Source organism: Salmo trutta, chromosome 40, assembly GCF_901001165.1.
Source record: "Salmo trutta chromosome 40, fSalTru1.1, whole genome shotgun sequence".
Classification (NCBI taxonomy): domain Eukaryota; kingdom Metazoa; phylum Chordata; class Actinopteri; order Salmoniformes; family Salmonidae; genus Salmo; species Salmo trutta.
The window spans coordinates 10726317-10740007 of record NC_042996.1 but is presented as its reverse complement, the minus strand read 5'-3'; the positions used below and the strand labels follow the sequence as shown (position 1 = coordinate 10740007).

The 13691-nt window shown below is 43.4% G+C and overlaps 1 protein-coding gene across 3 annotated transcripts in view; it reads left to right on the top strand.

Moving 5' to 3' along the window:
• The window catches only part of LOC115179970 (PRKC apoptosis WT1 regulator protein), a 76653-nt gene that overhangs the window by 40657 nt on the left and 22305 nt on the right, over nt 1-13691 (top strand). For all 3 annotated transcript variants that reach the window (XM_029741792.1, XM_029741793.1, XM_029741791.1), the window contains exon 3: nt 9083-9214. In XM_029741792.1, the coding sequence (XP_029597652.1) occupies nt 9083-9214 (132 nt within the window). The remainder of the gene's footprint in view (nt 1-9082; nt 9215-13691) is intronic.

Below are 13691 nucleotides of genomic sequence, written 5' to 3'. Positions count from 1 at the left end.
GGCAAGCAATGTTTATGCAGTGGGCTAGAGTCAACACAGAGATAAAGACCCCCTGGCCAACAGGTTAGTTTGGTCTGCACAGTATACAGTCCTGCTGGGATGCTTCTATAAGAGGATCTGATAGGTTTAGAAGACTAGACCGATGTATTAAACACTGCTCACATTGGACGCTGATGAGCCCAAATGTGCTGAATGGATTCCAACAGAACTATTGTGCTGAAATCTATTGTCTTGAATATTCATGTTTTATTTCATGAATGGATGCCATGTCCTGGTATGAAAGATGTACATTATGGTCCAAAATCATAACAGCTGGAACGGGCTGTACATGTGCCTTCACGTCAAGCTGCCTTTTTACACAGTGTAAAATCACTTTGTTCTGGAGGGATAGTGGATCTGTTGGCCATCAGTTACACGGTGAGTCTGTAATCTTTTAAAATCCTTGGCCGTCTTTTTATTTATTTTACCTTTATTTAACTAGGCAAGTCAGTTAAGTTAAATTCTTATTTTCAATGACGGCCTAGGAACAGTGGGTTAAGTGCCTTGTTCAGGGGCAGAACGACAAGGTTTTGTACCTTGTCAGCTCGGGGATTCGATCTTGCAATCTTTCGGTTACTAGTCCAATGCTCCAACCACTAGGCTACCTGCCGCCCCGTCTAAAGACAAGATCTTTTCTCGAAGACGGTCTGTGTACAGTAGCCTATTTCCTCTGTTTCATAAATTCAACCAAACATCCAGCTGCTAATTATTCATTAGAAATGAAGAGGCAACCATGTAATTAAGCAATTCCCCATACGACTGGAAAATTGCTACATCGTGACATATGATCAGCAAATGACATGCATTCATAATATTTCCAGAGTTTGTTATGCGGCGTCATCTTCTTACCAAGGTTGTTTTCTTCATTTGAGTCATTTTAAATACTGCTCACCTGAACCCATCATCTTTTCTGGCACTGTCTCTGACTGTCTGTCACTGTCTCTGACTGTCTGGCACTGTCTCTGACTGTCTGGCACTGTCTCTGACTGTCTGGCACTGTCTCTGACTGTCTGGCACTGTCTCTGACTGACTGTCACTGTCTGTCTGTCTGTCTCTGTGTCTGCACGCCACATTTAAGGCTGGGAATAAAACATGAGGCGGAGAACTCTCCTTGTAGCAGGATGCCAATGAAAATCAATGATAATTTTGCACCAGGAATGCGTTATGCAATACATGTAATTAAGTGTGTTGTCACGTATTTGTATCCATTAAAAAGCCTTTGATATTTTCATGGCTGTTGAGCAACTCACTAAACTATCATTCGTTGTTCTTATGACCATTCTGTCATCTTGCGGATGAAACCAGGGAGAGGTCACGACCACACATCCTCTGAGGTCAGAGGCACTGCTTTAGGCAGGATGAGCCCTGTCAGGAGACTGACTGGTGGTCCTTTGTATCTCAGTTGGTAGAGCATGGCGCTTGTAACGCCAGGGTCGTGGGTTCAACACCCACATGTAAAATGTTATGCACGCATGACTAAGTTGCATTGGATAAAAGCGTCTGCCAAATGGCATAAATATATATATATATATATATTCATATTCAAAGTTTAATAAGGTCTGCCTCAGGCCTCTCCTGGGGGCTACATAGACTGATGGACAACCAAACAGCATAGTACATTGTTATCCATTAGCTACACATGGCAATAATTGCTCACTTTCATTGATTCTCTGTCACAGTTGATACAAAATCGTAATGCTCTCAGAAAACAAGACGACCCCATTCTGTGATACAACATTAGAAATGGGGTTAGTACAGAGAGCTGGGTGGTATTTCAGTGTAAGCTACCATTTTAGGAGTTTAGGCCCTGAGTCTGTTTTAATACCTTCTCTGCCCTCTCTCAAACGCTTCCCCCAAAGCCTCATATCATGCCTAGCAGTTCAATTCCTGACTCTTTGTCCAAACCACAGAGGTTATAGAGCATAGAATGAGGCTGGCAAAGCAAGAGCACAGTGAGACACACAGTGCGGTGTTGTTGCATGGTCTATTCCCACAGATGGATTAAAGCTGGGGCCAGAGGTCAGACAGTAGACCTCGGCTTGGCCTCCTGGCTGCCCAGGTCTAACTACAACAGAGAGGGAAGCTGATGCTAGCACTGTCTCATGATTGATGACCACGGAGGAAATATAGTGTGTTTCCTAGTAGTTGTAGCCTATGTTTTGTAATGGCATACTTTTACTGTCACCCCACGTGGAGATTCCGTCCCTGTGAGGTCTGGTGGAGTATTAAACATGCTTGTTAAAACGTTAATGCTGAAAAGTTTGATAAAAAAGGGGAAATGTGGACTTCTGCTTTAGACCCAGTTTAATGGTCCTTTCCCGTTCCAGGCTTGTGCTTGATAAACATTGATAAAAATATATATATATATATATATATATATATATATATATAAACTCAGCAAAAAAAGAAACGTCCCTATTTCAGGACCCTGTCTTTCAAAGATAATTCGTAAAAATCCAAATAACTTCACAGATCTTCATTTGTAAAGGGTTTAAACACTGTTTCCCATGCTTGTTAAATGAACCATAAACAATTAATGAACATGCACCTGTGGAACGGTTGTTAAGACACTAACAGCTTATAGACGGTAGGCAATAAAGGTCACAGTTCTGAAACCTTAGGACACTAAAGAGGCCTTTCTACTGACTCTGAAAAATACCAAAAGAAAGATTCCCAGGGTCCCTGCTCATCTGCGTGAATGTGCTTTAGGCATGCTGCAAGGAGGCATGAGAACTGCAGACGTGGCCAGGGCAACAAATTGCAATGTCCGTACTGTGAGATGCCTAAGACAGCGCTACAGGGAGACAGGACGGACAGCAGATCGTCCTCGCAGTGGCAGACCACGTGTAACAACACCTGCACAGGATCGGTACATATGGACATCACACCTGCGGGACAGGTACGGGATGGCAACAGCAACTGCTCGAGTTACACCAGGAACGCACAATCCCTCCATCAGTGCTTAGACTATCCGCAATAGGCCGAGAGAGGCTGGACTGTGGGCTTGTAGGCCTGTTGTAAGGCAGGTCCTCACCAGACATCACTGGAGGAATAAGCGTTACGCTGAGGCCTGTACTCTGGAGCGGGCTCGATTTGGAGGTGAAGGGTCCGTCATGGTCTGGGGCGGTGTGTCACAGCATCATCGGACTGAGCTTGTTGTCATTGCAGGCAATCTCAACGCTGTGCGTTACAGGGAAGACATCCTCTTCCCTCATGTGGTACCTTTCCTGCAGGCTCATCCTGACATGACCCTCCAGCATGACAATGCCACCAGCCATACTGCTCGTTCTGTGCGTGATTTCCTGCAAGACAGGAATGTCAGTGTTCTGCCATGGCCAGTGAAGAGCCCGGATCTCAATCCCATTGAACACGTTTGCGACCTGTTGGATCGGAGGTGAGGGCTAGGGCCATTCCCCCAGAAATGTCCGGGAACTTGCAGGTGCCTTGGTGGAAGAGTGTGGTAACATCTCACAGCAAGAACTGGCAAATCTGGTGCCGTCTATGAGAAGGAGATGCACTGCAGTACCGTAATTTCCAGACTATTAAGCGCACCTGAATATAAGCCGCACCCACTGAATTTAATAAATAAAAAAATGTTGAACATAAATAAGCCGCACATGTCTATAAGCCGCAGGTGCCTACCGGTACATTGAAACAAATTAACTTTACACAGGCTTTAACGAAACACGGCTTGTAACAAAAATAAATAGGCTTTAACGAAACACGGCTTGTAACAAAAATAAATAGGCTTTAACGAAACACGGCTTGTAACAAAAAATAATAATTAGCAGTAAGCTTTAGTTGTCTTTTTGCACTGAGTCAATTCCTCACGCTGCTGTTTCCAACATCTTATCATCGACTCATTAAGACCAAGCTCCCGTACAGCAGCTCTATTTCCTTTTCCAACAGCCAGATCAATCGCCTTCAACTTGAAAGCTGTATCATATGCATTTCTCCGTGTCTTTGCCATGATGAGGGTGACAAAATGACTACCGTAATCAGAATGATGGGAAGTTTGAGAGCGCTCGATTTAATCTAAACAGTAAACAAAAAAGTTTTTTGACCTTAACCCGTTCGGCAATTTCATTGGTCTAATGAAAGCTTCATGCCGCCAAAAAACTGAGCACGTCACAGAATGTGTTTTTTGGAGGAGAAAAAATTGAAAGCGGGAGAAATCCATATATTAGCCGCGTCATTGTTTAAGCCGCGAGGTTCAAAGCCTGGGAAAAAAGTTGCGGCTTATAGTCCGGAATTTACGGTACTTAATGCAGCTGGTGACTTACTTTGGATTTTGACCCCCCCCCCCCCCCCCCCTTTGTTCAGGGACACATTATTCCATTTCTGTTAGTCACATGTCTGTGGAACTTGTTCAGTTTATGTCTCAGTTGTTGAATCTTGTTATGTTCATACAAATATCTATGTTTTCTGAAAATAAACGCAGTTGACAGTGAGAAGACTTTTCCTTTTTTGCTCAGTTTACATAAAGAAGTTGTACTCACAGCCAAGACAAGCTGCATTTTATGAGAATGTCTTGTACACAGTTTGACTTCAAGGCCCAAACCAACCCCTGCAAGCAAAAATAAGTTTATTTGGAATTTCAACTCAAAGTTACAATTTTTTAAAAAAAAACTACATTTTGGGAACAAAACCAGTCTGGGATTAACAGGGCCGATAAATCACACTTTCTGGGTTTGGGGAGAGAGAGTTGGCACTGATTTTAGAGGCTCAGATATGGTTTAAGGTTGGCCCCATAGCTGACCAGCACCTCCATCTGTCTGACACAGCCCACTGATCAGTTTGATGCCTCTTCATCACTCTCACTCTGTGTGTGTGTGTGTGTGTGTGTGTGTGTGTGTGTGTGTGTGTGTGTGTGTGAGAGAGAGACACAGCTTGCCTGAATCCGGGCACTCCCTTGGACTCTTGCTACAGCCAAGAGGCATTGTGGGTAATGCACTTGTATCCTGACGTTATTCCCTTTACTCAGCGAATCAACCATAGTTTAATTCAGAATCCACCTAATCTGCCTCCATGATATTATTATTTCACGTCGGACCATTACAGGTTGTTACGATAACCAGACAGTCATAATTTACACAAACTCAGATGATATTGTTCAGGCCTCGTAGCTGGCAAACCTCTACTTTAACCCACATAGGCAGCAACGTCCTCAAGTGTCACATTTATCCACCCGACTCTCACCGTGGATGTTTGTTCTCCCTTTGATCTCTGACAGACCTGAGTTCCTCCAGTCCCTCCAGAGAGCTCTGTGTTGTATTTGTGAGCCAGGTCCTAGCTGAGGCTGAATGAACAACGCTAATGATTAACGGACAGTGGGCAGTGTGTGAATCATCAGTGCCGTTGTTCCTCTCCTTTCCTCACTGCTCCTCTCCGCTCCATCTCTAACACATCATCCAAATGAACTCAGTCAGTGCCAGGGCATGCAGTGGGTAATTAATGAACACAAGTCATTTAACACGGTCGCCCAATACCACCGTAGCAGCAGCCTCCAATGGGAAGAAAAGACTAGCGGACGGAGGTGCCCTTTGCTTGTTTATTAATACATTTGAGGAGTAAATGGACAGAGCGCTGGCACGTTAACATGTCGGCGCTGGCGGTCAGCTTCAATTTTTCAAACGGGTCCTCTGAGGAGAGAGACTTTATGTAGTGTTGTGTTGTCTCTCTTGTTGTGATATGTGTTTTGTCATTTATTTATTTTAATCCCAGGCCCCTGTCCCCGCCGGAGGCCTTTTGCCTTTTGGTAGGCCGTCATTGTAAATAAGAATTTGTTCTTAAATGACTTGACTAGTTAAAGGAGGAGAGAGAAAATATTATGAGTGTTAGTGTTTAGGAAGGGGATATTAGGTATAGGACCACACTGAGGAGAGAGAGAGGATATTATGAGTGTTAGTGTTTAGGAAGAGGATATTAGGTATAGGACCACACTGAGTGGGGAGAGAGAGAGAATATATTATGAGTGTTAGTGTTTAGGAAGGGGATATTAGGTATAGGACCACACTGAGGAGAGGGAGAGAAGATATTATGAGTGTTAGTGTTTAGGAAGGGGATATTAGGTATAGGACCACACTGAGGAGAGAGAGAAGATATTATGAGTGTTAGTGTTTAGGAAGGGGATATTAGGTATAGGACCACACTGAGGAGAGAGAGAGGATATTATGAGTGTTAGTGTTTAGGAAGGGGATATTAGGTATAGGACCACACTGAGGAGAGAGAGAGGATATTATGAGTGTTAGTGTTTAGGAAGGGGATATTAGGTATAGGACCACACTGAGGGGAGAGAGAGGATATTATGAGTGTTAGGGTTTAGGAAGGGGATATTAGGTATAGGACCACACTGAGGAGAGAGAGGATATTATGAGTGTTAGTGTTTAGGAAGGGGATATTAGGTATAGGACCACACTGAGGAGAGAGAGAAGATATTATGAGTGTTAGTGTTTAGGAAGGGGATATTAGGTATAGGACCACACTGAGGAGAGAGAAGATATTATGAGTGTTAGTGTTTAGGAAGGGGATATTAGGTATAGGACCACACTGAGGAGAGAGAAGATATTATGAGTGCTCTGCCTGTATGAGCTGTCTGCTGCTATAGTTCTGTCAAGGAGCAGCTGTTGGAAATTTGTTCTTGAAGATTTTTTCGCCCATCTTACAACAAGGTGAGGATGCTGTAAACTGTTCAGATTCTTCACCTCCATTACATAAGCAGTGTTATTTGAGACACTGAAATGTCCATTCAGGGAGGTATAGACACCAAAAGTCAGACATTTTGCAAGTTTCTCCTGCCATGGATTCAGCATTAGAATGATAGATTGCGGATCATTTTCCCCCAAAAGGAACACATTTCCACCCAGCACACACATTCCTAATGGACCGCCACAGTCGGGTCCAGATGTAGCTTCTTAACTGGACTTGTCTTCCCATGATGAACACTGGCGTTTGGAGACCTCAATAACATGTTGAGTAAACGCTCTTCAGAGGCCTGGCGCTTTACGCCTGCTGAGGTCCCACACATTAACAGGAAGAGGAAGGAATGTTGGGACTCGGCTGCTTCTTTTCAGAACTCACTCCTCCACTTCCCCTCTCCCCTCTGGTGTGTGTCATCATCACCACTTTATCTGAGCCCCTTGACGGGAGGAAATGTACTCAGCGTTTCCCAGGGCAAACAGTAGTGCCCTCTTCCTGCTTTCAATAGGTGATACTGTGTCTAATGGATATGCGTCTGTGTTTGCTAAGTGTGTTTATCTGTATTTTAAATACAGCTGTCTGATAAGTTGTGTGGTTACACCATGATACTTTATACCCATTCTTAATAGTTAGTTACTGTACATTAGTCATACAGTATGCCTCTGCCTCCAGTATGAAGGAAGTTAGAGGTAGTTTCGCGAGCCAATGCTAGCTAGCATTAGCACAATGACTAGAAGTCTATGGTGTCTACTAGCATGCTAAGGACAGTATCCTATAATACTTCACTATCGGACTTGGTAATGTGAAAGTGAATGCTGGACCAAGGTTATATATCCATGGTTCTGTTGACATGAACCTATTTGACCCTGTGGACTGAGACGTGGCCACCATGACTGATCGAGTACAGAGACAAAATATGACTTAGCATAGTCTCCTCACTGGCTGGGTCGGAAAAACACACATTCTTTCAGCTGAAATCAGAAACAGAAACATCCCTTAAAAGGATGAGCCTAGATCTCCCATTGTTTTATCTGGAATAAGACAAATGCATGGAAATGATTTGAAGTAATAGTGGGTAAAACAGCCAGCACCGTGATCCAAAATAAATGTTCGTAACCCAGTTCCAGATTTAAAGTCCCTGTGTTTGGGTAACTGCATAGCAACGTTTTTAGTATTAAAATACTGTGTTGATGTAGACGGACTTCTGTTAGACTGTGTAATATCCCTCGTTATTCCATATGTTATTGGTTCTATGTTTCTGACCCCTGCTTCTCCGGAGTCTACAGCTGTGTATTGCTGTAGGCAGTTGGGAGGGAGCAGGGGAACATTTTGGCAAATCAAACAGCACAGAGCATCCCTGTGCCCTTTGCAGGGGTCAGATGGCTAAAGGCAGGCAGTGTGTTTACTGGGATAGTCTGCACAGACACAGGCAGCGTGCTCCTAAAAGTAATGTCTGTGTCAATGTGTCATAGGCCCGACGAGAACGACTAGCGTTAACCTCTGCCTGAGTTAGAGCAGAGAAGAAAGGACTTGGCATTTCCCCAGGCGTGCTGATAAACATTTTGGCAGGAAGGTCTTTGCAAATGACTACATTCCTTTTTAGCCTTTTAAGGCTATTTTTACCATTCAAGGGCCTGTTCGTTCGGTAAGCACCTTTTTTTGTTTGTTGCACAGTGTGAAAACAGGAAAGACTGGTTTGTGTTCTGCACAAGTGGGAGGTTTGCTCCTGTTTCTGTCAATACAGATACAACCGTCAAGTTCAAAGTCAAACTGTATTTTCTCAATGCATATTAATTTATTTTGATGCACTACTTAACTTAATTGCATATATCATGAATTTCACAATTTCTCGCTGTGCCCCGACTGACCCCTACATCACAGGGCGTTGTTGACTCCCAGTGTTTTCGGGGACATTCCACTGGTCAAAAAGCCCTCTCTAACTACACGTCCACAGCAGCAGTGTAAGGACCCCTTGCCGGCCATCTTCCTGTTGCCTACGTGTCCCAGTGAAGGTGGCCTAGGTTGCGTCAGAGCTGTCCAGGGGCTGTGAAAGAAATCATGTCTGAAGAGGATTAAGGGGACCGGGGGCCACATCTCTCCGGAGGTTACCACGGTTACAGTGAGAATGACCCCGGCTGTCACCGCGCGCCAACATCAGTGGTGGTGTCTCACTACCCGTGCCTCTCTCTCTTTCAATAGCTGTACATCCTGTTCATATGTTACTTACTGTATAGCATAGTTCATTTTTTATTTGCACCTAAAGACCATTCAATATGTTGACCTTTCTATTCACACCTTAATTATTCAATAAAGGTGTGTTCATCTCTCTCTCTCTGTATTGCAGAGCCTTGATGAGCTGGATGATGACGACGGAGGGGATAAGGCGAAGGAGGAGGAGCAGCAGCTGACACAGCTCAACACGGAACAGAACGAAGCCATGACCTCTGACCCAGGGGCCGCCACCCACTTACTACAGGTGAGGACCATGTCACATGTCGCCCAACCTCAGGGCCTAGAGTATTGCCTGACCATGTAACCAGACCCAGAAACACTCTGGGCTCAAGTCATATCAATCAATAAGGCTTTTGGCTCCCCAAGTTATTGTACACACTTGGGGGGGGTTCTATCGCTTGCTTCATATATGAAACACCTAGAAGTTCGATATAGAACCCTTTTTATATGGTTCCCTAGAGGTTCTTCACTGAACCAAATTGTTTCCATATACTGTTGAACACTGCATGGTGCCATTTTATGAATTATGGCTACTACTATTTTGAGGAAAGAATATACTTTAATAAACAATTAAATAATGGATAAATGAATACCAGCTCTAATTATTTGCCATTCTATGCGTACATAGTTTGGAAATATGCACTGGTGGCCAGGGAGGCATGTCTTTGTTTGAATGATGGCCCACGTCAACTCAGGCTGACTTCTTTACAATACAATACTTTGTCCATTAGTTAGTGATCAACAAAAGGTGTCTTCTGCTCTGTTCTCAACCACCACCAAAGAGCAGACCTCACACATACAGTTGAGACAACCACAGGTTGAAGCTGCATGCAGCGACCCTGGATGGAGAGCATGTTGTGGGGTTAAAAGCCTTGCTCAAGGGTGTGTGTGTGTGTGTGTGTATAGATCTATCTTTTTTAGTAAAGGGTTCTTTAAATATTAATTGAAGTACCAAAAGATTCCATATAGAACCCCAAAGTACCCTTTTATTGTGTATAGTACAAAACAGGATTGATCTCTTGATTCCCATGGTGATCTACAGCTGAGTCCAGCCCCAACTTACACACTCCCCTCCCCTGAGCAGAATGTGATGATGAGATGGATGGATGGATAGATGGATAGATACATACCACAGTGCCACCAAACAGAGGCACTGTTGGTCAGAGAGAAATCACTCCATAGGCAGCTTGAGAAGGAGAGCGCCGCAACCAATGCATTGCTCTATTTGCAATACAGTACTCTACAAAATACAAACGTATTCTCATTCCATACAACCATTTTCTGAGTGTGGTGACATTAGCAGTACTAAAAACACATAGCTTAGACAGCTGTGTTTTTGAGACGGTCACAACACAGCTCAGCTCAAAGGTCCAGAGGGCTAAGTGCTTATAGCTTCATTTGGAGCCTGTGTTGGAGCAAGTCTCTCTAAAAACACACTTCAGAGCCGTATCTGGAACTAATCTGCATGTATGACAGGCTATTGATATGGAGCATGCAGTTTGGGAACAGAGGAGTCCCTGCCTATTCAGTCCCATGCGTTAGATTTCATAGGAAGGCCAAACTGATTTTATATACACATGTAGCTGCAGTATAGGGTTTTGCGAACAATTATGTTTTGGTTGTGGTACTAGATGCGCAATTGATTTTGAAGCAAACCGTTCCAGAGCATAACATACGTGAATAAGACTATCAGATTTATAAGAGCCTACTATCAGGTTTATTATTATTGATATGATTGTTTCTATAAGCAGTGATGTTGAAAATATCATTTTCTGTTACTTTTCCCTTGAGGAGGTCATTACTGTGCAGTCAACAAGTGTGCAGTTGAAGTGCTGTTAAACTCTCTATGCAGAGACATGAAAGGACTTCAATGAGAATATGTCGGTAACGAAGGCAACAGCGGAAGCACTCGTCTATGAGCTGGAATATGATGCGATTTAGATTTCCTCCCTGTTATATTTACAGATATGTTTTCTGTCTGTACTATACAGTATATCAGATATATTTGTATAAAGCTTTCCAAATGTAGTTAGTAATTTAATGTATCAAGTCAGTAGGCCCACAAACACTTAATTCACTAGAAATACGAGTCACCCACCCACTCGTTTAACCGATGTGTCATGTGTGTAGAAAGTGAAGAGGCTTCTACTCCATTGACATACCATATAGTAAATCCAGAAGATTCACTATATAACACATCCTTCCCACTGAGACATTAACAGATTACACTTCAGCCATTTCAAATGAGACATAGAGGTGCCTGCTGAGCCCACCTTACCATTACCACATATTCCCCTTAAGTCAGAGCAGATGTGGGTACTGCCACGACTAACCACTGGGAATCTCCCACACTGCATCTCACCCATTGCTCTACCACTCCCTGTCTTTGGTCTAGGGATTTTTGATGGTCATATTTGGTTGTGTGTCACGCCTTTGTGACCGTAGTGACGAGCTAACGGAGGAGGGGAGAGAGGATCTACAGGGAGCTGTCAAGCCGACATCTGTAAAGACAGAGCATTCCAAAAATGTGCCGTTTCATTTTGACCCCATTTATCACACAGACAAGCGGTTGCCATGTTGTCTGTGTAATATACAGCTACCTCGAGAGCAAACTGTCAGGCTTTTTAGCTTTGGCACTGGTATCAAGATGTCTGGACTGAGACGGGACTGGCAACTTCAAATACTAAGAAAACGTAGACGTTTCTGCAAAACAAAATAATCCCCTATCGTTTTGAGCCCACACGGTGTTGCGTCAATAATAAGTGAACTTGGTTATTGAGCTTTCCGACTTTCATTTGGTTTGATTCGTATTTCTCTCTTTTCATCCTTTCTTGGGTCTGTCTATCTGGTACCAAGTAAAACACACTATCCTCCCCTTCTTCCACTGTGGAGCGCTGTGTGTTCCTGCCCTATGACAACCTGTGGCTGTGACAATGCCAGTATTGCAATATGTTTTCCATGGCAAAAATGAAACCACGAAGCAGACAAACTCTTTTGGTCCTTTAAAACCTGCCGTATGTACAATATTATGTGCTACAGCTTGGAAAATAAATAAATGTGACTCTGGATGATAACAATGATTTTTGTTTCCAACATCAGGGCTGTTTTCCTAAAGATGTTAAATCCACTTCGTGTTTTGTTTCCTTGCCGTGACACTAACGAGTATTGCGGTACTGGTATTCTCCCGGCCCTACTGATCAGCCCGTCTCAGTGAGAGGGAGAACAGAGAGAGTCCTGTAATGGCTGCAGCACTATCTCCTCCACTGTCATCCTCTCTCTGTTCCTACTCATCTATTTCATATCCCCATCTCCTGCTGCCAACCCATCCACCCCCACACACTAGCACCTTGTGATACACATGGAATCACACACACACACACCCGTATGCACGCACACACACACGCACACACACACACACACACACACACACACACACACACTGGTGTTTTTTTGGGCCTCCCGAGTGGGGCAGCAGTCTAAGGCATTGCAGTGCTTGAGGCGTCACTACAGATCATCGCTTTCACCTGGTTTCACCTGGCCAGTCTGTCATGGAAAGAGCAGGTGTTGTATACTAAGTTGAAATATATACACATGTAGCTGCAGTATATGGTTTTGCGAAACAATTCTGTTTTTGTTGTGGTACTGGATGTGCAAATGATTTTAGAGCATAACATACGTGAATAAGACACCCACACCCCAGTGTGGTATCCAACACCTTAACAACCCTCATTTGCATTTTTAATTTGCACCTGTCAGTCCAGCAAATCTTGAGAATCTTTTCTGTAAGGCAGGCACTTTCTCCTCCCTGCCGAGACAGTTTTCAAATGCATTAACTGAAGCTTCCCTGCTTAGATGTAATGTTCTTTAAGCTGTTCAGAAGTTTGGTTGTTTAGCCTGAGACAATATTTTCTGAGGGTATCACCAAAGTTAACCAACGATGACAAGTGTGTAAATCAGGTTAACCAGATTAATATTTATCCTTTACAAGATTGCTGCCAGCTAAAATAGGTCATTGGCTGTAGTCCTCTCATTTTGCCAGTTTAATTCTTTGGCCTCACCTTTTTTAAAATGACAGAGCCTCCAGAGTAACAGATGGGGAGATTTATCAGCTTTGCAAGGAGACATGGATGGAGAATTCAGGGCATTGGCAGCATGCTGGAATGCAAAAGTAGGCCTATTGTTGAACTTTTATTAGGCATGCCTTCTGGGATTTCAGACATTTTAATGGGCTGTCAAGCGTACAAAGGCTGTCAGATTGCAAACCCATAAATTCTTTTTTTATTTTTTTATTTTTTATAAATGTGCATGAGCGGGAGAACATTGTCATGAATTATATATTTGGCCATGGATAGATGGGCAGACCTACACAGACTGACTGACACGAAAATCTGCCAACTTTACAATGCAAGGTATTGCCAGTAACAAAGCTTGTACTTTTATTTCCTCCAACCGAGGTAGTCTTTAATGCAGTAATATGTTTAAAAGTCCCACCAACGCCTCAGTATAAAACGTTGCCTTTTATCTTACCGGCTTTGGCACACAATAAATCATGAACAGTCTATTCTTGTCCGACATCAAACCTGTCAATTACAAAGCTTCACTGAATTCCTTTTAATGTATTTATCTCCATTTACATGCATGTAGTTCTGTCCTTGAGCTAGACTTGTCTTTTGTCACAGAAATGCTTTAGCGTTTAGCCTGAGAGAACACACACAGGATTC